General features: G+C 41.3%; 1 protein-coding gene across 8 annotated transcripts in view; it reads right to left on the bottom strand.

The window, feature by feature from the left end:
* tnk2b (tyrosine kinase, non-receptor, 2b) overlaps positions 1-23,986 on the bottom strand; it is a 255,079-nt gene that overhangs the window by 69,870 nt on the left and 161,223 nt on the right. For all 8 annotated transcript variants that reach the window (XM_063045579.1, XM_063045572.1, XM_063045580.1 and 5 more), the window contains exons 2-6: positions 23,611-23,788; positions 15,977-16,047; positions 11,363-11,578; positions 10,107-10,259; positions 9,155-9,432 (exon numbers count right to left, since the gene is read on the bottom strand). In XM_063045579.1, the coding sequence (XP_062901649.1) occupies positions 9,155-9,432; positions 10,107-10,259; positions 11,363-11,578; positions 15,977-16,047; positions 23,611-23,788 (896 nt within the window). The remainder of the gene's footprint in view (positions 1-9,154; positions 9,433-10,106; positions 10,260-11,362; positions 11,579-15,976; positions 16,048-23,610; positions 23,789-23,986) is intronic.

The following is a 23,986-nucleotide window of genomic DNA, read 5'->3' as shown; positions in this document are numbered from 1 at the left end:
CCCTCTCTGCTCCTTGATGTCTCTGCTACTATTGGGGGGATCTATAAAAAACACCCAGCAGAGTTATTACCCCCTTCCTGCTTCTGACTTCCACCCACAATGGCTCAGTAGACAATTGCTCTATGATTTCCTCCTTTTCTGCAGCCGTGATACTATCCCTGATTAGCAGTGCCATTCCCCACAGCTCTTTTACCTCCCTCCCTGTCCTTTTTGAAACATCTGGCACACTCAGCAGCCATTCCTGCCCCTGAATCATCCAAGTTTCTGTAAGGGTCACAGCATCATAGTTCCACGTATTGATCCATGCTATAAATTCACCTACTTTACTTATGGTACTCATTGCATTAAAACAGGCACATCTCAGACCATCTGGTTGATTGCTTCTTTGCTCCGTTATCTGCCTATCCTTCCTCATAAACTCCCTACAACAGGCAACCCCAATAAGTGGACCACGAGAACCAAATGTCTGGACCGCACCAACCCATTGGCACTTATGTGAACGCACCTGTCATAACATGTAAATAAAGTGTGCGGCTGCTCTAATTTATATTAACCTCATCCCACACCGTACACTTGACCAACGCCCCTGTAGAGCGCGTGATGCCAAGTTGATTAAAACGTGTGCAATTGATATTATTGGCGAAGTTTTAAGTCATGATGAGAAAACCAAGAAAACAGTTGTGGAGCTATTAAAGACGGTGCCATTGTCGGCTAACACAGCAACAAGAAAAGTAGAAGTTTTAGCGGAGGAGTATTTTTCCAACCTACTCACCGATTTGGAGAAAGCAGAAGCCATATCACTAGCCATAGACTCGTCCTGTGACCGAACTGATATGGAAGAGCTATCTATGTTCGCAAGATTTTTTGATGGGAAGACCTTCCAGGAAGAGCTACTTCAGCTTGCTTCCTCTGTCTGGGCGCACAACTGGGGAAATAATTTTTAACGAATTGACACAGTCCTTTGAGAAGGATGGCTTGGATGTGAGCAAAATTGTGTCCATTGTCATCGATGGGGCTCCGTCGATGGTGGGACAACACAAGGGCTTGGTAAGCAGGTTTGCCGCTGTTAACCCAGCACTCTTAGCATTTCATTGCATTATTCACAAATCAGTGTTGTGCACTAAACTGTGTGGGGAAATGAAAGAGGCGATGGATACTGTGACAAGACTGGTAAATTTTGTTCGTGAGAGTTCTAGTCTGCACCATCGCCTTTTCAGAGCATTGCTGGAGGAAATGTCAGCGGAACACAGAGATCTTTTGCGGCATAATGATGTTCGCTGGCTGAGCAAAGGCCGTGTGTTGGAGAGGGTGTGTGACCTGCGCGATGAGCTTGTGCCATTTTTATCCAGACTGCACAGCCAAAAAGCCCAAGGATTTAAGAGGTTTTTAAATGACACGAAGGTGGTGGCACATGTTATTTTTTTGTGTGACATCATGTCTCATCTAAATCAACTTAATCTGTAATTACAAGGCAACAATCACACTGTTGTGGACACGTATGAGGCGATTGAAGCTTTCTGGTCAAAGCTGAACCTCTTGGAGAGAGACATTCACGGAAGAAAGTTGCACTTTCCACGTCTGCGGGAGCACTGCAAGAAGAATGAAATGTGCGAGGATCCAGTAATGAAGGATTTTGCGACGAGCCTGGCAGAAAACTTCAGGGAACGATTTGAAAGCTCCCCTAAACTCTCAGGTGACATCCTCCTCTTCCTGAGACAGCCGTTCTCCGTTTCAGCTGACGGCCAGTGGACTGCAGAGGCCAAAAGGCTGGTGCCTTCCATAGATGAGGCAACTCTTCAGATGGAGGTCTTGGAAATGGGAACATCTGCTTTACTCAAAGCACAACACAAGGACTTTGGGGTGAGTGACATTTGGATCAACGTGGTTCCCCAAGCTCAATTCAAAAACACGAGAGCTATTGCAATGCTCCTACTCACACTGTTCCTCTCCACATACATATGTGAGTCATCATTTTCTTCAATGAACTCTATCAAGAACCAGGACAGAAACAGACTCTCCAATGCACATCTTGGCCAGTGCCTCAGGATTGCCACAACAGAATACAGGCCCGACATCAGAAGGATTACCTCATCCCGTCGCTGTCACTTCTCTCACTGACTGGTGAGTGAATCAATTTATTATTGTCCATTTGTCAATCTTATTGTGGTATAATAATACAACAACAATACTGATAATTTCATTTATAGCTACACTTCATACTTCAAATGCTACTTAGCTTAATTAAAAAGCACAAATAGATTAAATGAGAGAACAGAAACAGTGGAAAAGGCAGTACTACTAAAACTCTGTGTGGAAGAGAAGTGGTGAGGACACCTGTGTGTGTGTGTGTGTGTGTGTGTGTGTGTGTGTGTGTGTGTGTATTTTAAGTCCCAAATGAGTTCTCAATGTGATAGCTAGAGTCATAATTAAATAGTTCGTTTTGGACTTACTTTGTTTCAAGAGTGCATTTTTTTTTTCTTGTGTGATCCACAACACAGGCTTTGAGAATCCCAGGCCTAAATTATTACTACTACTACTAATAATAATAATAATGGTAATAGCAGCAACAACAACTGCCCATAAAACAGCTTACTGGCGCAATGAAAAAAAACCCTGGACGTTTTGGCCCTTGGCTTGGCATGCTTGATATAATTTGGCCCTTGTGGAAAACTAATTGGGGAACCTTCCCCTACAAGCTGTCACGACTTGTGCGCCAACTGCCCCATCCTCTGCCTCTTCACTTCAGTTCTCATCCCCCTGCAAATCTAGTTTAAACCCTCCCCAATAGCATTAGCAAACCTCCCTCTCAGGGAGACTATCAGGTTCCATGAATTCGCACATCCTGCAGGAGGAACATTCCGCTGCCATATCTGCCATCCTGCCTGCACTGTACAATGGGAAACTAAGACCGAATTCTCTAACCTGTTTCTTTGGCCTTAGCCTCTCCTCGTTGAAGCCTCTTGAGTCAAAGCCTGATGCTCCTACTCTCACCACTGGACTACTCCAACAATGGCTGCCCCGACAATGGCCACCCTGCTTGCCCTCTTGTACTTTTACTTAATTCACAGTGCTCTGCTCCCAATGCTGATTGGACCTCTGGATGTTTGATATTCTATGTGCTGTTCGCTCGCTTTTTGCCATTTGCACAATTTGTTCTTTTTTTTGGCGTGTCTGGGGCTTGATGTTTTCTTGAATGGGTTCTTTGTATCGTGGCTGACTGAGGGAGGACAAATCTCAGGGATGTATTCTGTAATACATACTATGATAATAAATATACTTCTAACCTTTGAATCTTAACTTCAGATTTTCAACTTTTGCAGTGTTTGCTAACTCTCACCACAACCCCCCCCCCCACCCCCACCACCTCTTCCTGGTCTTAGTTGTCTCCTATTTAGGTCTGCCATCAAATCAGCTTTAAGGGATGTACACTCATGACGCTCTCTTATTCAGCATCACTGTGTCTCTCATGTTCTCCCATGATACCCCTTCAATCAATCTAAACACGCCACCATGCAACTGGGGGTTAGACTTGCTAACGAACAAACCTCAGATGATCAGGATCACAACCAATCCTTCCTCTCTGCCTACCAAGGCTGTGTGCTGAGCCCATTGCTATACACTCTGCTCACCCGATTGCACAGCCGAACTCCCAAGCAAGTAATATCATTAAGTTAACCAAAGACACGATGGTGGTGGGGCTCATCACCAACAATGAGACAGCCTACAGAAAGGAGGTGGAAGAGCCTGAGGCCTGGTACCAGGAAAATAACCTCTTCCTTACTGTTCTATAGATTTGCTAAGCATAATTGCAGAAAAAGAAAAGAATCACAGGGTTGTATGTGGTGACGTGTATGTACTCTGATAATAAATTTTACTTTGAACAAGACAAAAGAGATGGTTATCGACATCAGGAGAACTCGCATCACTTACAACCCTCTTTACATTGGCAGTGCAGCAGTGGAAACTGCGAGCAGTTTCAAACTCCTGGGAGTGCAGATCACACAAAACCACTCATGGTCCCAGAACACATCCTACAGTCAAGAAAGCTCACCAAAGCTTCTGCTTTCTGAAGAGGCTGAAGAGAGCTGGACGTGGCACATCCATACTTGCGTCATTCTACAGATGCGCAAAGAGCATCCTGACAACCTATGTCACTGCTGATACTGAAACTGCACTGTGGTGGACAGGGGGGCTCTACAACGGGTAGTCAAAATTGCTCAATGTATCACAGGCACCAGCCTAGCTGTCATCAAGGGCATAAATACAGAAAGATGTTGGAAAAGGGCTAGTAACATCATGAAGATCACATCCACCCTGCCCAGGAATAGTCTGCCCCACTCCCATCAGAGAAGAGACTAAGTAGCATCCACAACAAGACCACCAGACTCAAAAACAGTTACTTTCCCCAAGCAGCAAGGCTGATCATTAGCTCCACACACTAACCCACCTTTCCACACCCTCAACCACCAGTACTTTATCACTTTCTCTCTCTATATCTTCATTTTCTTCAGCATTTTGAAGTTCCATTTCTAACTTTTTCTGCCTCTAAAAACCTGACTTGAAACATTAATGCTTTCCTCTCCCTGGATGTTGCTATGTACAGTACAGCATTTTCCAACTTTGATTTCATAAGTCCATAAGAATTAGGGCATTTGGCCCAATGAGTCTGATCAGCCATTTAATCATGGCTGAACCAATCTTCCTTTCAGCCTTTTTCCTGCCTTCTCCTCGTATCCCTTCATGCCGTGACCAATCAAGAATCTATCAACCACTCTATTCTGAGGCTGTGTCCTCTGGTTTTAGACTCTCCCAACATAGGAACATCCTCCCCACATCCACTCTATCAAGACCTTTCACCATTCGATAGGTTTCACTTAGGTCAGCTCTCATTGTCTGAATTCTAGTGAATACAGGCCCAAAGCCGTCAAACACTCTTCATATGACAAGTAGTTCAATCCTGGAATCACTTTCGTGAACCTCCTTTGAACCCTTTCCAGTTTCAGTGCATACTTTGTAAGATAAAGGGCCCAAAACTGCTCACAATACTTTAAGTGAGGCCTCACTAGGGCTTTACATCCTTGCTTTTATATTCTAGTACTCTTGAAATGATTGCTGACATCCCATTTGTCTTCCTCACCAGACTCAAACTGTAAATTAACCTTTAGGGAATCCTGCACAAGGACTCCCAAGCCCTGTGCACCTCAGTTTTTGGCAATTTCTCTCCATTTAGAAAATAGCCAACATTTTCATTTCTTCTACCAAAGTACATGACCAGAGAGTTCCTGACACTGTATTCCATCTACCACTTCTTTGCCCATTCTCCTGATCAGTTTGTCCTTCTGTAGTCTCTCTACTTCCTCAAAACTACCTGCCCCTCCAACTATCTTCATATCGTCTGCAACTTTTGTAACAAAGCCACTATCATCCAAATCATTTACATATAATGTAAAAAGAATCAGTCCCAATATGGAACACCAACAGTCACTGGTAGCCAACCAGAAACGGCTCCCTTTATTCCCACTTTTTGCCTCCTGCTAATCAGACATTGCTTTACCCATGCTAGAATCTTTCCTGTAATAATACCACGGGCTCGGAGTTAGTTAAGCAGCCTCATGTACTGCACCTTGTCAAAGGCCTTCTGAAAATCCAAGTACACAACATCAACTGATTCTCCTTTGTCTATCCTGCTTGCTATTTCTTCAAAGAATTCCAATAGATTTGTAAGGCAAGTTTTTCCCTTAAGGAAACCATACTAACTACATCTTAGTATCCTGAGACCTCATCCTTAATAATTGACTCCAACATCTTCCCAACCACTGAGGTCAGACTAACTGGCCTATAGTTTCCTTTCTTCTGCCCCTCTCCCTTCCTGAAGTGACATTTACAATTTTCCAGTCTTCTCAGTCCATTCCCGAACCTAGTAATTCTTCAAATTACATTATGAATACCTACACAATCTCTTCAGCCACCAATTTCAAACCTTGGGGAATACACCATCTGGTCCAGGTGACTTATCTACCTTCAGACCTTTGAGTTTCCCAAGAACCTTTTTTCCAGTTCTGGTAACTTCACACACATCGTGACCCCTGACACCCGGAACTTCCACCATACTTCTTGTGTCTTCCACAGTGAAGGCTGATGCAAAATACTTATTCAGTTCATCTGCTATTTCCTCCTCCCCCATTAATACCTCTCCAGTATCATTTTCCAGCAGCCTGATTTCCACTCTCGCATCTTTTTTATACTTTATGTATCTGAAGAAAATTCTGGCATCCTCTTTAATATTATTAGCTAGCTTACTTTCATATTTGAGCTATACCCAAATGACTTTTTAGTTGCCTTCTAGAAGCACAGAAAACCTACAGCACAATACAATCACAATACAAAGCTGTGCCAAACATGTCCTTACCTTAGAAATTACCTACGGTTACCCATAGCCCTCTATTTTTCTAAGCTCCACGTACCTATCCAGGAGTCTCTTAAAAGACCCTATCGTATCTGCCTCTACCACCGTCGCCTGCAGCCCATTCCACGCACTCACTACTCTCTGCATTAAAAACTTACCCTTGACATCTCCGCTGTACCTACTTCCAAGCACCTTAAAACTGTACCCTCTCGTGCCAGCCATTTCAGCCCTGGGAAAAAGCTTCTGACTATCCACACAATCAATGCCTCTCATCATCTTATACACCTCTATCAGGTCACCTCTCATCCTCCGTCGCTCCAAGGGAAAAAGGCCGAGTTTACTCAATCTGTTCTCATAAGAAATGCTCCCCACTCCAGGAAACATTTTTGTAAATCTCCCCTGCACTCTTTCTATGGTTTCCACATTCTTCCTGTAATGAGGCAACCAGAACTGAGCACAGTACTCCAAGTGGGGTCTGACCAGGATCCTATATTATCTCTCAGCTCTTAAACCCAATCCCACGATTGATGAAGACCAATGCAGCATATGCTTTCTTAACCACAGAGTCAACCTGCGCAGCAGCTTTGAGTGTCCTATGGACTCAGACCCCAAGATCTATCTGATCCTCCACACTACCATTAATACTATATTCTGCTATCATATTTGACCTACCAAAATGAACCACCTCACACTTATCTGGGTTCAACTTCAGCTGCCACTTCTCAGCCCAGTTTTGCATCCTATCAAAGTCCCACTGTAACCTCTGACAGCCCTCCACACTATCCACAACACCCCCAACCTTTGTGTCATCAGCAAATTTACCAACCCATCCCTCCACTTCCTCATCAAGGTCATTTATAAAAATCACAAAGCGATCCCTGAGGCACACCACTGGTCACTGACCTCCATGCAGAATACGACCCATCTACAACCACTCTTCTGCCTTCTGTGGGCAAGCCAGTACTGGATCCACAAAGCAATGTCCACTTGGGTCCCATGCCTCCTTACTTTCTCAATAAGCCTTGCATGGGGTACCTTATCAAATGCCTTGCTGAAATCCATATACACTACATCTCTTGCTCTACCTTCATCAATGTATTTAGTCACATCCTCAAAAAAATTCAATCAGTCTCGTAAGGCCTTTCACAAAGCCATGCTGATTATTCCATATCATATTATGCCTGTGGGCATGTGGCCAAGTGATTAAGCCATTGGACTAGCGACCTGAAGGTCATGAGTTCGAGTCCCAGACGAGGCAAAGTGTTGTGTACTTGAGCAAGGCACTTGATCACACATTGCTCTGTGATGACACTGGTGACAAGCTGTAGGGGTCCTAATGCCCTTCCCTTGGACAACATTGGTGTCGTGGAGAGGGGAGATTTGCAGCATGGGCAACTGCTGGTCTTCCATACAACCTTGCCCAGGCCTGCGCCCTGGAGAGTGAAGACTTGGTCTCGCAAGACTAATGGATGCCTTTTTTTTTTATTATGCCTCTCCAAATGTTCATAAATCCTGCCTCTCAGGATCTTCTCCATCAACTTATCAACCACTGAAGTAAGACTGATTGGTCTTTAATTTCCTGGGCTATCTCTACTCCCTTTCTTGAATAAGGGAATAACATCCACAACCCTCCAATCCTCCTGAACCTTTCCCACCCCCATTGATGATGCAAAGATCATCACCAGAGGCTCAGCAATCTCCTTCTTGTGGCCCCTTCTGGCTCTCCTAATTTCTATATATACACACACACACAAATATACATATTTACACACACACACACACATATATATATATATATATATATATATATACATACATACACACACACACACACACACACACACACATACACAATGAACGAGGTTGAGAGGGAAAATCATTGAATGGTAGAGCAGACTCAATGGACTTGTTTATTTATTTTTAGAGATATGTGGTGTTTAATAAAGCCTTCCAACCCTTTGATCCACACCACCCAGCAACCCCTGACAACCCATTTTAACCCTAACCAAATCACAGGATAATTTACAATGACCAAACCATCTACTAAACAGAACGTCTTTGGACTATGGGAGGAAACTAGAGGACCCAGAGAAAACCCATAGCTTCCATAGGGAGGATGCACGGACTCCTTACAGAGAATGCTGAGATTGAACCCCAAACTCTGACACACCAAGCTGTAATAGCATCGCACTAACTGCTACGCTACCATTCTGCCCATTCTTCTCCTATGTTTAATGGTCTTGTGCCTCTCTCCCTCTCTCTCTCGAACTGGCACTGCAAAGTATAATGATGGAAAATACTTACTGCATTCCTGTAGAGCAGTTTTGATAATAAAATTAGCATGGTACAGTATTACTGCCCTTTCCTCATCTGCACAAGCATTCTACTACACAGTTAGATAGAGGTGAACACCACTACAGTTGGAATAAACACTCCACATTCCACCTCAAACAACAAGATACATGCAACGCCACTAAGTAGTCAGAACAGATAGACATTATACAGTTAGCATAACATTAAAAAGTCTTCACCCTACCCAGTTAGAACAACAGAATGTCACGTGACAGTGTCGACAACCATTACAATCACAGGGAGGTTAGAAGAACTAGACGATATCACATTGATCTCAAAGACAATTTTGACATCACTCTAGACACTCAATGCAGGAAGGATGTCTCTCTTGCCTTAATCTACAATCGTGAGTAATATTTTCAGAATATTTTGGTGTAAGTAGCCTCCAATACATACCAGGCAAAAGGAACCTTGCGATGTTCCTGCATGACATAATGATCATCATTTTGTGGAAGAGCTCTCATGAGTCCAAAATCTCCAATTTTCACCAACTCATTTGAGGCCAGTAAGATATTTCTAGCTGCCAGGTCTCGATGAATGAAGCGTTTAGACTCAAGGTAAGCCATACCATTTGCTATCTGTACTGCATACTGGCATAGTGTTGAAATGAGAAAGTAGCCTTGGTTTTTTCTCAGGCGATCCAGTAAAGAACCAAGTGGAGCCAGTTCAGTAACCTAAAAAGATTAAAATTATGAAAAGAGATCTGTCCAATACTAGTGTGTTTGGTCTGACAGCAAGTGCAACAGTTATAAAAGTACAGATTTTCAGGGCTGCTCATTCCATCATACTTAAGATAAAAGGAGAAAAGCAATGCAGTGTTATTTTATTTGGGAGTCTAAAATCATGCAGTCCCCTCATTCCAAAGAGTGAAAATGAAGTTTGCCTAGTAACCTCTGTGACATGACATTTATTCTCAGCAGAGAAAATCAATGTTCCCACCCTCCACTGATGAGTTTGTCCAGTTTCTATTCAGTCTCAATGGAAACAAATCCACAGGACTAAACTGTTTCAAATTAAGTGCAACTGGTATTAATTTGGCAACGTACTCAGAGAGACCATAAATGATGAAAATGGAAACCTTACACTGCTGAACTTGCAATTCAGACACATTATCAGGATGTGTGAGTGGGAACAGAGATTGCAGCTGCTCTGCTGTTACCAGCATAGGCCTAATCCTGTCAATGCTCGCAGTGGAAAACTACAGGCATTTTGTGACAGAAGCTACACATACCACCATGACCGATGGCAATCTTTTTAAAAAAACAGGCAATTGTAAAGGAAGCAAAACAAAAATGGGGGACAAAATAAATACTGTAACTTTTGCCTAACTTTCTAAATTGCTTCTCACCATTTTCATTGGATGGGTTAGAACTACGCCATATAGACGGATAAGATTGAGATGATCCAGAAAATGCATGGCATTGACTTCTCGTATAAAATCATCTAGCGCATCGGGTTGATTTAATACATCTGTTTTCAAGCACTTCACAGCCACGTTCATCTAGTAAAAAGAACAAGTTAGCTTCAATTACCATTTGCTATTTTAAGCTGCAATCCAGAAGTGTCTAGTCTCCCTATAAGCATGGAATAATAGAACAACAACTAAAGCCAAAGAGATTCTGTTTCACATTGAAAAATCACAATATAACAAAGCTCATTCCCAAGACAAACTGAAAAAAAGAAATTCATTCCCACCATACTTAGAACTTCTACCTGCTCTAGATAGTAGAAGACATAGCCCACTTACACCAAAAGGTCCACACAAGCAACTGTACTACACAAAAGTACCTGTGCTACACACAACCTTAGCTCTTCTTAAATGTAGCTAAGCTACTCACCTTATTTTGATGGTGAGTTTCAATCTTGATTGGGTAAGGCTTCAAATTGTGTAAATGGATTTATCAGTGATCATTTATAGGCCCTGATTCTGATTTTACCCATATGTAGAATTATTTCCAACTCTACACAGTAGCAGAAGTCATTTAGTTCAGAAGTTCTCCAGTTTGTTCAGTTTTTTCTGATATAGATAACTTTTCACATCTGTATTAGGCAAGTAAGCTTATGATTTGTTAATCATGGTCACAAATCCTGAGGCTTTGCAAGAAGGGGGAGGTATAACTATGCAAGAAGACTTTATGGGGCAAACTACTCCCACCTAGAGCTACACTTCCATCAGGTTCTCAATATTGGTCTAAATTTCCTGGGGTAGTAGTTGAAAAGAATTTTGACTGCAAGTGGATGAATAGTCTTGGATTGCAACGATCTCCATGCTGATCCCCTGGAAGCTGCAATGTGAAGTGAGGTTGGAATGAAAGAATGTTAATGAGAATAGTCCTCGGCAATAAGCTAAGATGGGAAAAGAAAACAAGAGCAAGTGCGGAGAAATTTGCATGGGTCTGGAAACATGCAGGGAAAAAGACATTGGAGGAAAATTAAATGCAGAAATATGTTAAAGATTAGGATACACATGACCTAGTAACACAATAAAACAGAGTTTAAATTAATAACGCAGAAAAACAATTGTATTCTGATTAGTTTCAGCCACTGCTTCTTAAAATTTTCAATCTGGTTTGAAAATTCATCACATCATAAATCCATACTTACAACTTTACCAGAAGGTGACTGCCAGTCACCCCGTCTGACTACTCCAAAGGATCCATCACCCAGTTTCTCATGAAGTGTTAGATCTTTCTCACTAATCAAACAGGTCAGTGACTGATTCCCTTCAGGTGGCGGTGGTGGTGGAGGAGTTGGTAATTTGCGAAATGTTGTTCCTGGCTGAGGTTGGAATTCTGACTCTGGTCGCTTTCCACTAAACACCTAAAAATGTACAGTTAGAATAATGAAAAGTTCATGCTCAAATTTAATTGTCATTCAGCAATTCATGAATACAGCCAAATGAAACAGGTACAAAACACAAGGTGCAAGGTGCAAAACACGGTACCAGCAGTCACACACAGCAAAATGCATATATAGCACACATATCAGTAAAATACAGTCACACAAAAAAAATAGTCCAAGACCCAGAGTCCATGAATGTTGCAGTACACTGCAGTAAAACACAATATTGCTTCTCTTCTGCTAATCGAACATTGGGGAGCGGCAGCGGCGCCTCCAGCTTGGATGCTGGGCCACACCACCTCCAATGGAGTCCACCAACTCTCTGCTGGGCAGCTGTAAACAGGCGACACTGTAGCTTGTAGCCTAATCCTTGCGACAACTGAGGCCACGCAGCTCCCCTACAGTCCACCAATAAATCAGCAAATTGGACGTGAAGGATTCTACGTTAATAAAGTCCAAAAGGGTTGTGATAGGATAAGAGACAAGAAAAAAGACAAGAAAAGCACTAAGTTGATCACTCGCTATTAGACTGCACACTGACTCCTCTGAGGCCTCTCTGATGCAGACCATAGCATGATCTGCACCAAGTCCAGCTCCTTCAGTTTCTCCGCCAACAAGCAACATGTTGATGGGTTAGACCTGCAGCACTTTAAGTTCTTAATGTTCAGCAGGGTCTTGTTATTATTAAAAAAATGTTTATAAAAGACTATAACACCTCTGGTTGACCCCACAGAAACCGCTGTGATGGAACAGAAGATAACACTTCTGCTGCCATCTTATCAGAAGTGTCCCACTAAAGGATAGTGGCCATTCAGGACAGAAATGAAGAAAACTTTTCACTCAGTGAGGTGAAATTTGGAACACTACACCCCAAAAACGCTGTAGTGAACAACCAAAGGATCCAACCACTAACCACAGCCACCACTTACTCTTGCCCACAGTGGACCAGAATATGTGGATTATGGATCAGCCTTTACAGCCACATGAGGACCCACCAATAGACAACCCTTAGGATAATATTATACTCGGCTCAAGGGATTGCACTGCTACTGCACCACTGAATACTGCAGCAGGTAGTCATTAATTTCAAAACAAAGATGGGTTTATGTGTTATTCAGGTTGCTTGTTTGGATGAAGAGATTTCTGGATATTGGGGAAATCAAACGAAACAAAGGCACATCAAGTGAATAATGTTGAGGGAAATCAAACATGATCTTATTGAAAGGGAGAGCAGTCTTGAGGAGATAAATCGCTTCATACTTGGTCCTATTTCCTTACATCTTTGTTTCCCTTGAATGCTAAGTCTAGGACTAGTGGATCACAGTACTAAAATGGGGACTACCTATTCAAATGACAGGAATGTCTTCATCCACAAAGATATAAACCTTTGGAATTCTCCACCCACAAGGGCAGGAGAGTCTTTTCAGCTAAATTAAGATAAACTGATAAATTTTAAATACTAAGAGAATCAGAGAAGATATGACTGTAGAAAAATACTGCTAAATAACAAGAACAGCCATGATCTTTTTGAATATAATAGCAGAGCAGGCATGAGGAGTCTCAAGGCCTACTCTTGTTTCTACTTGTGCTGAAATATGAATGTGCACAGAAATATTTACAAAATATAAAGCATATTTAATAATAGTAGCTACTTTTCTCAATGTTCATTATACCAAGCGTTATTGTGGAATGGCTTGGCAATTCAGTGTCAATAGGTGGCCTTGTTAAAATAATAGTACATTTAACAAATGGCCAATTACATTACATTTCATTTTCAACTAGTAGCTGTGGGTTCACGTGAATGGGGCACTCAACGAAGTAGAAGGGATGTCCATTGAACTCCAAAAGCAGACTTAGAACTGAGACAAGAGAAACTTCTCTATTGGAAGATTATAATTATACAAGACAAAGATTGCAGCTGTATAAAGACCACACTTGAAGTACTGCATGCAGTTCTGGTTGCTCCGTTATAGAAGGAATGTGGGGACTATGGAGAGGATGCATAACAGGTTTCCCAGGATGCTGCCTGGGTTAGAGGATATAAGCTGTACAAGGAAAGGTTGGTCAAAATTGGGCTTTTCTTCCTGGAGCATCAGAGGCTGGGTGGAGAATTGGTAGAGGTTTTTAAAAGTTATGAGGCATAGATAGCATAAGCAGTTAAAATATTTTACCCAGGGTAGAAATGTCAAACACCAGAGAACATGCTTTTAATGTTAGAGGGGTCACGTTTAAAAGTGACATGAAAGATAAGTAGTTTTTTATAAAATGTAGACGGTGGTAGGTGTAGGTGCCTAGAATGAATTACATGGAGCAATAGTGGAAGATGGCAGTTTGGTAGAGATTAAGAGCCACCTTCATTGGCAAATGAATATGAAGGGAATGGAAGGATATGGATAAATCACAGGAGGAGGGCATTTACAATAAATTGGCATCAAGACTGGCATTACATTGTGGCCCAATGGCCTATCAAGTTCTGTACTATCCTATGTTGCTTATTACACAACTGACTTGCAGAATAGGCAGTTATGCCGAAAAAAGGCAAAATTTAAGATCACAGCCAGGTGAAGGCAATAGGATTGAAAGGAAATAGGAACAAGGTGATTCAATGTGAAGAGTGCTATTTGTTCACATTGACAGTTAAAGCTGATGTGATCTGCAGGACCCAAACAGAACTCTGTTGTCTTCTTGGGGTCATTCAGGCCGTTGACTCATCATACAGTAAAATACTGTAGATAATCTTAAACTGAAGAAAATGGATAAGATTCAGCTTTGCCAAGGGCATAAAATAGCTGGCAGTGGATTGATTGTCAGTTTATACACCACCTTATTTTTCAAGCCTCAGACATTAATGAAACATTGAGTCAGACAGGATATATAACAGGGTGGCTGCCACCTGCTATGCAAATCCTGCCAAGGTTAATTTTATCCCCATTCAGACTATCTGCTCTTCATACTTTCAAAAGCATGCTAACACCCACCACATAGCAAAGTTTTTATCCCAATTATCAATGAATAATTAAAAACTGTTCTTCATCTCTTTTTTGATAATTATCTCTTTATATTTTAACTCTCCTATCATTGAATGGCAATGCCTATGGAAAAGAAGCAAAATCAGAATGAAGTTTCTTAGTTAAATATTTAACAGCGTAGAGGATTCTGACTTTTCTTTAATGACTATATTATTACTTTCAGAAGGTGAAGTTATTTGACCTTATTTCTTCTGCAATATAAAGCTAGAAGGTTACTCAGCTTCGAATGAAAATAACTGTGCCAGCAACTCACTGCAACCAAGTGTTATAGAAGAAGGTCAAACACATTAAACCCATCTATTCCAAACACTGAAAGGGTTACAATTCCATTCTACTGAAACTCAGCTAACCATTAATTCACCATAGTTACAAAACGTGGATCAAGAGATTTAGTCCTGTCACAGAAAAAGACTACTTGTTAAAAATAATGATGGCTGTAAATAGGTGGTATCTTCATTTACATTCATTCTATATCAAGAATTTCTGAAACTTCCATTCACCCTGAATGATAAAAGCAAGTGTTGATTTCATCACGGAGAGGCTGTGATTTGTTGATTGATTGATACCAGGACCTAGAGTTGCTGATTATGCTATCTGTCACTGCTACCAAAAATGGCAATATACAGTTGTAATTTTAGAAGATACTTAATCCTGGATTTCCTGTTTGTTTGTAACCTTGGCACAGAAACAGAGGGAGACAGATATTAACCAAAGGTCTATGGAGATTCTGGGCCAAGCACAATATAATAAGAAAGCAATACAGTCCAGGAAATAACAGCTGATAATAGTTAAGCTCAAAGCACAAACAACTCATACAAACTGGACTTCACTTTCATTAACTCCAAAATATTCTGCATTTTTTTAACAGAAACAAACCAACAAAGTTCACAAAGTTCAGTAACTATATACAGAGTTAGAGATTTCACCAACATTTTATAATCTGCACCTAAAAAAACAAGGAGCAAAATAAAAGGATACAAAGGAAAATTTATTTTCAACCAAATCTTAATACTATTGCAACAGCGTTAACTAGTCTTCAATCTACACACATTAAATTGAGTTTTTGATCATCCAAAACAATGCCAGGTTCTGCAAAACTGGCATCTAAATCTGACTTGCTTTCAGACTAAACAAAAAGACAATTATATTTTTGGAAAAAACATAGAACTTGGATCACAAAAAGAGAAAATGTGCAGATGCCAGAAATCAAAGCAGTACACACAAAATGCTGGAGGAACTCAGCTGGCCAGGAAGCATCAATGTTTTGGGTTGAGACCCTTCATCAGGACTTGGAACTCATTTCATTGTATATGGAACAATCATACACGTATCAACAGCACAGATGTACCTTGCTCATCCAGGATTTGCGCTTGCAAATGGCCCGCCTTCGTTTTACAGCTTCCCATAGTCGCCTCTGGCCTACAGACACACAGAAATGTTATAACTCATGAACATTTCAATAAGAGCCACAAAATGATCATTGGTGACATAAACATAGGGACAAATTGTTAAAATTGTCAATCCACCTGCCTGGATTTGATGGTAATATTGAACTTGTGTTTAACAACAGACTTCAAAGTAACCAACTGGCTACTTAAGTTATTGTCTCTGTAGATGACTGTCATATTTTATTTTCACTAGAAGAGATTTTTAAATCTTTTCTCTTAGCATCCTTTGCACATTGTATTTCCCCCCCTCATCCCTATGCCTCTGAACTTCTGCGTTTATGACCCATTCCTTCATTTTTGTCATCATCTGAGATGTATTGATCAAGGTGGTAGTCAGTAAGTGCACTGCTGTATAGCATGATAGTTAGGCCAGGAGTTCTTGCAACATCAATGGGTGAAAAAGAGGAGGAGAGAGAAAGACTGATAGCTGAGGTGGTGGTGCGAATGTTTCTGGTTTAAGATGCCACCGGTGAAGCACAGCAATGACTTCCGGGTGGCAAACAAAACCAAAAATTACTGCATTCATCACACTTTTTCTTGGATACGATCACTGCAATCAAGAGCCTGTAACTTCTCTTTCGGAGCTGAACTTTGAACTGCCCGTATGACCTGGCATTTTAGCGATGAAGTCTTAAGGACTGTTGCAGCATGGCGTATATGGGCCGAATCAAGATGGCTTGGCCTGAACATGAGACTGGGGAATGAACCAGTGTTTGGCTATTGCTGGAGCAGACTTGGAGGAGATTCGATGGAACGATATGGAGGCAAGCCGATGTTGAGTCGAGGCGGGCGGAGCCCGCGACTGGGTGCCTGGCCCAAAAGCAAGAAAAGACCCAAGGTTTGATAAATTTAAGCACTGGGCCAAATTGGAATGCTCATGTACAGGCCAGATCGAGGTGGCAGGGCCAAGGTCCAAGAGCATATTGAAGTGGCAGTGACCAGGTCTGAGAGCAAGAAACGACCTGAGGTTACATATAGATACATAGAATAGTACAGCACAGTACAGGCCCTTCGGCCCACAATGTTGTGCCGACCCTTAAACCCCGCCTCCCATATAACCCTCCACCTTAAATTCCTCCATATACCTGTCTCTTAAGTTTCACTGGTGTATCTGCCTCCACCACTGACTCAGACAGTGCATTCTTTATACTTTATTGTCGCCAAACAATTGATACTAGAACGTACAATCATCACAGCGATATTTGATTCTGCGCTTCCCGCTCCCTGGATTACAAATCGATAGTAAATATTAAAAATTTAAATTATAAATCATAAATAGAAAATAGAAAATTCCACGTACCAACCACTCTCTGAGTAAAGAACCTTCCTCTAATATCCCCCTTGAACTTCCCACCCCTTACCTTAAAGCCATGTCCTCTTGTATTGAGCAGTGGTGCCCTGGGGAAGAAGCGCTGGCTATCCACTCTATCGATTCCTCTTAATATCTTGTACACCTCTATCATGTCTCCTCTCACCCTCCTTCTCTCCAAAGAGTAAAGCCCTAGCTCCCTTAATCTCTGATCATAATCCATACTCTCTAAACCAGGCAGCATCCTGATAAATCTCCTCTGCACCCTTTCCAATGCTTCCACATCCTTTGGGTGATTTAAGCACAGATCAGAATGAAATGGTCAGGGTGTCAGATAGAAGATGAGGGACCAGCCAGTTCAGCTCACCGCTGCAAGGTTTATTCATCTCTGTGTTAAACTGAGTGTTTCCTGCAACTAATGGGTTTCTGAGTTGGTTGCAGTGATGGCTGGTTTTGTGGCTGTGGACTCAATTTCATGAACTTCAGCCCTGAGTGTTATTTGCTTACTTTTATTATTTGCACAATTTGTTTTTGTTTTTCTGCACATTGGGTGTTTGACGGTCTTTGCTTTAATGGGTTCTATTGAGTTTCTTTGTTTTGTGGCTCCCTGAAAGGAAATAAGTCTCAAGGTTATATGTAGTATACATACTTTAATAATGAATGTATTTTGAAATGTCACTCTGCTCCTTAAGAAGGGAGGCAGGCAAAATACAGGAAATTACAGGTCAGTCAGACAGACATCAGTGTTTCACATAATGTTGGAGTCTATTATTGAGGATGATGTTTCAGGGTATTTGGGAAAAGAATAGAAAAGAAAGAAGATAATGCTGAGGCTTTATAAGACACAAGTCAGGTCACACTTGGAGTACTGTCACAGTTTTGGGCCCCATATCTCAGAAAGGATTTGTTGTCTTTGGAGAGAGCCCAGAGGAAGCTCACAAAGATGATTCTAGGAATGAACAGGTTAACATATGAGGAGCGCTTGGAAGTTTTGCGCCTCTACTGAATAGAATTTAGAAGAATGTGGGGGGGAAATCTCATTGAAACCTACCGAATGTTGAAAGGGCTAGATAAGGTACATGTGGAGAGAATATTTCCAAAGGTGGCGGTATCCTGAACTAGAGGGCACAGCCTTAAAATTGAGGAGTAACCCTTTAGAACAGAGGTAAGAAGGAATTTTTTTTAGCCAGAGAGTAGTGAATCTGTGGAATGCTCTGCCACAGACTGCGGTGGAGTCCAGGTCCGTGGGTATATTTGAGGTGGAAGTTGATAGTTTCCTGATCAGTCAGGGCATCAAAGGATATGGCGAGAAGGCAGATGGATAGGTTGAGTCGGATCTGGGATCAGCCACGATGGAATGTCAGAGTAAACTCAATGGGCTGAATGGCCTAATTCTGCTCCTACGTCTTATGCTTCTTCCAAACTTTCCCTTCCTGTTATATTTACCTCATTATATTTACCTCATTCGCGGCACATAGAACCATTTCGAGAAGAACTCAATTTACATTACATACTAGGTCTTGCATTGCAAATAACTGAGATGCTGAAGGTGTTAAATGTACAACAGAATTCATTTTCTAATTATGTTATAAAATGAAGTATCAAATACTCATCTAGCCCAAATCTTAAGAAGATACCAGTGAGTAAGAGATGGAGTCAAAGTGAATTCTGATTGTGCAATTCAAACAACATGGAAAACAACAGTGCAACTGACCACTACCTTCCAGCTGGATCGGAACATGCCCATACTTTGTTGTCTTCACCCACACATGAACGTAATTTGAACAAAGCGTGTAATGCAGGAAGCTATGCAGTTGCTCTGAGTCTTAGACAATCAAAGGATTTTGAAAGCATCTGCCATATTTGGACCAATTATATTTTCTGCACAGGTGTCTCCAAAATATTTTACTTATTCCTCGCAATCATTTTTCACAAAGCTCCTGCCCTGATCGAATACATTTCCCACACCCCCGCTCTCAACCCCTCCTCTCTGGATGAGTGCTTTGATCTAAACCAATAGTTGTGGGATCACTGAGCTCCATCTATTGATTCAACATACATCAAAGTTGCTGGTGAACGCAGCAGGCCAAGCAGCATCTATAGGAAGAGGCGCAGTCGACGTTTCAGGCCGAGACCCTTCCTGTTGTTTCCATCTATTGATTGCTGTTATTCTGCATGTAACATGATGTTGCAACTTCACCAAGCTGACATCTCATTTCTAGGTATACCAAGTGTCGTTCCTGGAATGGCTTGCACTCCCCATCATCTGGTTTAATTATTAAAATGGCGGCAGACCTACTGCACATTCAACCGTGAAGTTACAGATATGCACCTCACCATATCCATGAGCTGCATTCTAAAATCAACAGTGAGAGCAAATCCAGGCCCAGTTTCTGTTCCACTGCTCCTGGAAAAGATTCATCTTGTTGGCCCTTCTTTCTCTTCAGGATATAAACTCAAGTTAATCTAATTTTCACAACTCCAGGTATAAAAAAGCAAAACAGTTCAGAGGGGATTATTAAATTATTTTTAGAAGATTACTCTCACTATTGAGTAAGCAACAGAGCTTTTGGATAAATTATCTTTCGTACACTCTCAACAAATGTTTACCTGGACAGTGAGCACATTCATGGTGCATAGATATGTAACAATGAACTTGCAGAATAATTATCACAACAAAATAGTCAAAAAGTCTATACAGTGGGAACCTTTTGGATAATTTATTATCCACAAAAGGTTCAAAACATTCTAAAATATGCTCACAAATAGGTGCTTCCTTATCATCTGGTTTCCAAAAACTATAAATTATTTAGAGATACAATACGGTAACAGGTTCTTCTGACCCAGCGAGCCCGTGCTGTCCAAATACACCCACGTGACCAATTTACTAAGGTTACTGTCTGCATGTCTTTGGAATGCAGAAGGAAACTGGAGCACTCAGAGGCCCACATGGTCATAGGGAGAACATACAAACTACTTACAGACAGCAACCGAATTGAACCCAGGTCACTGGCGCTATAATTGCATTGTGCTAACGTGTTGCCTCTAATAGCCACATATCATGTAAATAGCATCTGGCACAACTCACATGCTCAGATTTACTTTCACATCAACTTAATTCTGTCAGACTTTTATGTTATCACCAAATGTGAAGGTCATCTACTGCAGAAACCCTAATCTTAATTATCTGTCATGACAAAAATACCAAAACCCTGTACATCAACCTGAAAAAGATTCTGTATAGGAAATGAATGTTTTTGCTGAATCATATTTGGGTAGCAGCAGATGAATGGCATTATCTCATTTTATTAAATGGGTTTCACGTCAAGATTTTTAAAATAATGAAAGCAAGATTGCGTTTTAATGTCTGAGCTGACCAGGGGTGCAGAGCTAGCCGGAGCACGTCCAGCACCTCTTCAGTGAGCAGGGTCAAAACTGTCCTACAGTGTTGCCTATACAGAATCAGCACATCATCTCTGTGTGGGTTTTCCTTAAGTACTTTGCTTTCCTTCAAAAACCCAAAGATGTGTTAGTTGGTAGGTTTATTAGCCATTATAAAGTTCAAAGTAAATTTATTATCAAAGTACATACAGTGGCATGCAAAAGACTGGGCAAAATTTCTGTTACTGTGAATAGCTAAGCGAGTAAAAGATGAACTGATTTCCAAAAGGCATAAAGTTAAAGATGACACATTTCTTTAATATTTTAAGAAAACTTTTTTTATTTCCATCTTTTACAGTTTCAAATTAACAAAAAAGAAAAAGGGCCCGAAGCAAAAGTCTGGGCACCCTGCATGGCAGTACTTAGTAACACCCCCTTTGGCAAGTATCACAGCTTGTAAATGCTTCTTGTAGCCAGCTAAGAGTCTTTCAATTCTTGTTTGGGGGATTTTCGCCCATTCTTTCTTGCAAAAGGCTTCTAGTTCTGTGAGATTCTTGGGCCGTCTTGCATGCACTGCTCTTCTGAGGTCTATCCACAGATCCTCGATGATGCTTAGATCAGGGGACTGTGAGGGCCATGGCAAAACCTTCAGCTTGCGCCTCTTGAGGTGGTCCATTGTGGATTTTGAGGTGTGTTTAGGCTCATTATCCTGTTGTAGAAACTGTCCTCTTTTCATCTTCGGCTTTTTTTTTCCAGACAGTGTGATGTTTGCTTCCAGAATTTGCTGGTATTTAATTGAATTCATTCTTCCCTCTACTGGTAAATGTTCCCCGTGTCACCAGCTGCAACACAAGCCCAAACGACGATCGATCCATCCCTGTACCTAACAGTTGGAGAGGGGTTCTTTTCATGAAGTTCTGCACCCTTTTTTCTCCAAACATATCTTTGCTCATTGTGGCCAGAAAGTTCTATTCAAAAGGTTCAAAGGAACATCTAAACAAGCCTGATGCATTTTGGAAACAAGTCCTGTGGGCTGATGAAGTTAAAGTAAAACTTTTTAGCCGCAATGAGCAAAGGTATGTTTGGAGGAAAAAAGGGTGCAGAATTTCATGAAAAGAACACCTCGCCAACTGCTAAGCACGGGGGTGGATCGATCATGCTTTGGGCTTGTGTTGCAGCCAGTGGCACGGGGAACATTTCACTGATAGAGGGAAGAATGAATTCAATTAAATACCAGCAAATTCTGGAAGCAAACATCACACCGTCTGTAAAAAAGCCGAAGATGAAGAGAGGATGCCTTCTACAACAGGATAATGGGCCTAAACACACCTCAAAATCCACAATGGACTACTGCACAAGAGGCGCAGGCTAAAGGTTTTGCCATGGCCCTCACAGTCCCCTGACCTAAACATCATCGAACATCTGTGGATGGACCTTAAAAGAGCAGTGCATGCAAGACGGCCCAAGAATCTCACAGAACTAGAAGCCTTTTGCAAGGATTGAAAGACTCTTAGCTGGCTACAAAAAGCATTTACAAGCTGTGGTACTTGCCAAAGGGGGTGTTACTAAGTACTGCCATGCAGGGTGCCCAAATTTTTGCTTTAGACCCTCTTCCTTTTTTGTTATTTTGAAACTGTAAAAGATGGAAATAAAAAAGTTTTCTTGCTTAAAATATTAAAGAAATGTGTCATCTTTAACTTTATGCCTTTTGGAAATCAGTTCATCTTTTACTCGCTTAGCTATTCACAGTAACAGAAATTTTGACCAGGGTTGCCCAAACTTTTGCATGCCACTGTATGTGTCATCTTATAAAACCCTGAGATTCATTTTTATGCAGGCATAGACAATAAATCCAATAGTTATAATATAATCAATGAACTACCGCACCAACAGGGTAAACAACTAGTGTGCAAAAGACAACAAACTGTGCAATTACAAAGAGAATTTAAAAAATAATAATAATAAATAAATAAGCAATAAATAGAGAATATGGGATGAAGAGTTTTAGAAAGTGAATCCATAAGTTGTGGGAACATTTCAGTAATGGGGCAAGAGAAGCTGAGTGGTTAACCCCTCTGATTCAGGAGCCTAATGGTCAAGGGGTGACAACTGTCCCTGAGCCTGGTGGTGAGAGTCCTGCGGCTCCTGTACCTTCCTCGTGATGGCAGAAGGAAAAAGTGAGCATTACGTGGGTAGTGGTGGAGGTCTCTCATGACCGATGCTGCTTTCCTGTGACAACGCTCCACGTGGATGTGCTCAAAGGTGGTGAGGGCTTTACCTGTGATGGACTGGGCTATATCCACTACTTTTTGTAGGATTTTCCATTCAAGGGCATTGGTGTTTCCATAGCAGGCTGTGATGCAGCCAGTCAGTATACCCTCCACCTCACATCTATAAAAGTTTATAGAAATTGCCTCTAGTGCATAGATGAGAGATACAATCTGGGTAAATTGGATGGAGTCCCAGGTCAGTAAGTTACAGAAACTATTAGTGAATGAACACCAGTGTTTTGGATGAGATATGCCCAGTAATAGAGTACTGGAACTGTCAACTGGGAACATATTAAAGCTACTTAAATGGAAGCAGACAGTATAACTGATGGAGTGATTTTTAGGTCTGATGTACCTGACAGCTTCAAAAAAAAGTGTCTCATACTAACTCATTCTACATTTTTCAAATATTCCAAAATATTTGAAAATGTAAATGTAAATTTGAAAATATTCCACTGATAGTGACTTGAGTGGATACTGTTTTTTTTTAAAAAGAACTTTCAACACTCTCAACATTTCTGAGCTATTTTTGCATTGGTAAAATTCTAAAGTTAATGAAAAGCTCTTTCCTTACCAGGACGGCCCATTCCAATTTTTTCAAGATCCTCATTTTTCACATAGTCAAAGTGAGAGAGCCGGGTAACATTGAGATCATCACGGATGCGAAGGAAATACTGTTGCAACTGCACCTCTGTGAGGAGTTCAAGAAGCCACTCTGTTCCCTCATCCGACTGCATGCTCCCACTGAGCTTCTGGAAGAGAGACACAAACAGATCAGAATGCTGGCTAGAAGTACAACGTGACACAGAGGAAAACGTAGGATCATGCTCGCAAAAGAAATGCATTACTCAATGAAAAACATATTGAAATAAATATGGAATCTGGATAGTTAATTTGCAAACTGTATTACAAATGCGAACAAGGGACTCTTGTCACACAAATGTGTCATG

The sequence above is a fragment of the Mobula hypostoma genome, chromosome 4 (genome assembly GCF_963921235.1).
Source record: "Mobula hypostoma chromosome 4, sMobHyp1.1, whole genome shotgun sequence".
Taxonomy (NCBI): Eukaryota; Metazoa; Chordata; class Chondrichthyes; order Myliobatiformes; family Myliobatidae; genus Mobula; species Mobula hypostoma.
This window is presented reverse-complemented; position numbering and strand designations above follow the sequence as displayed.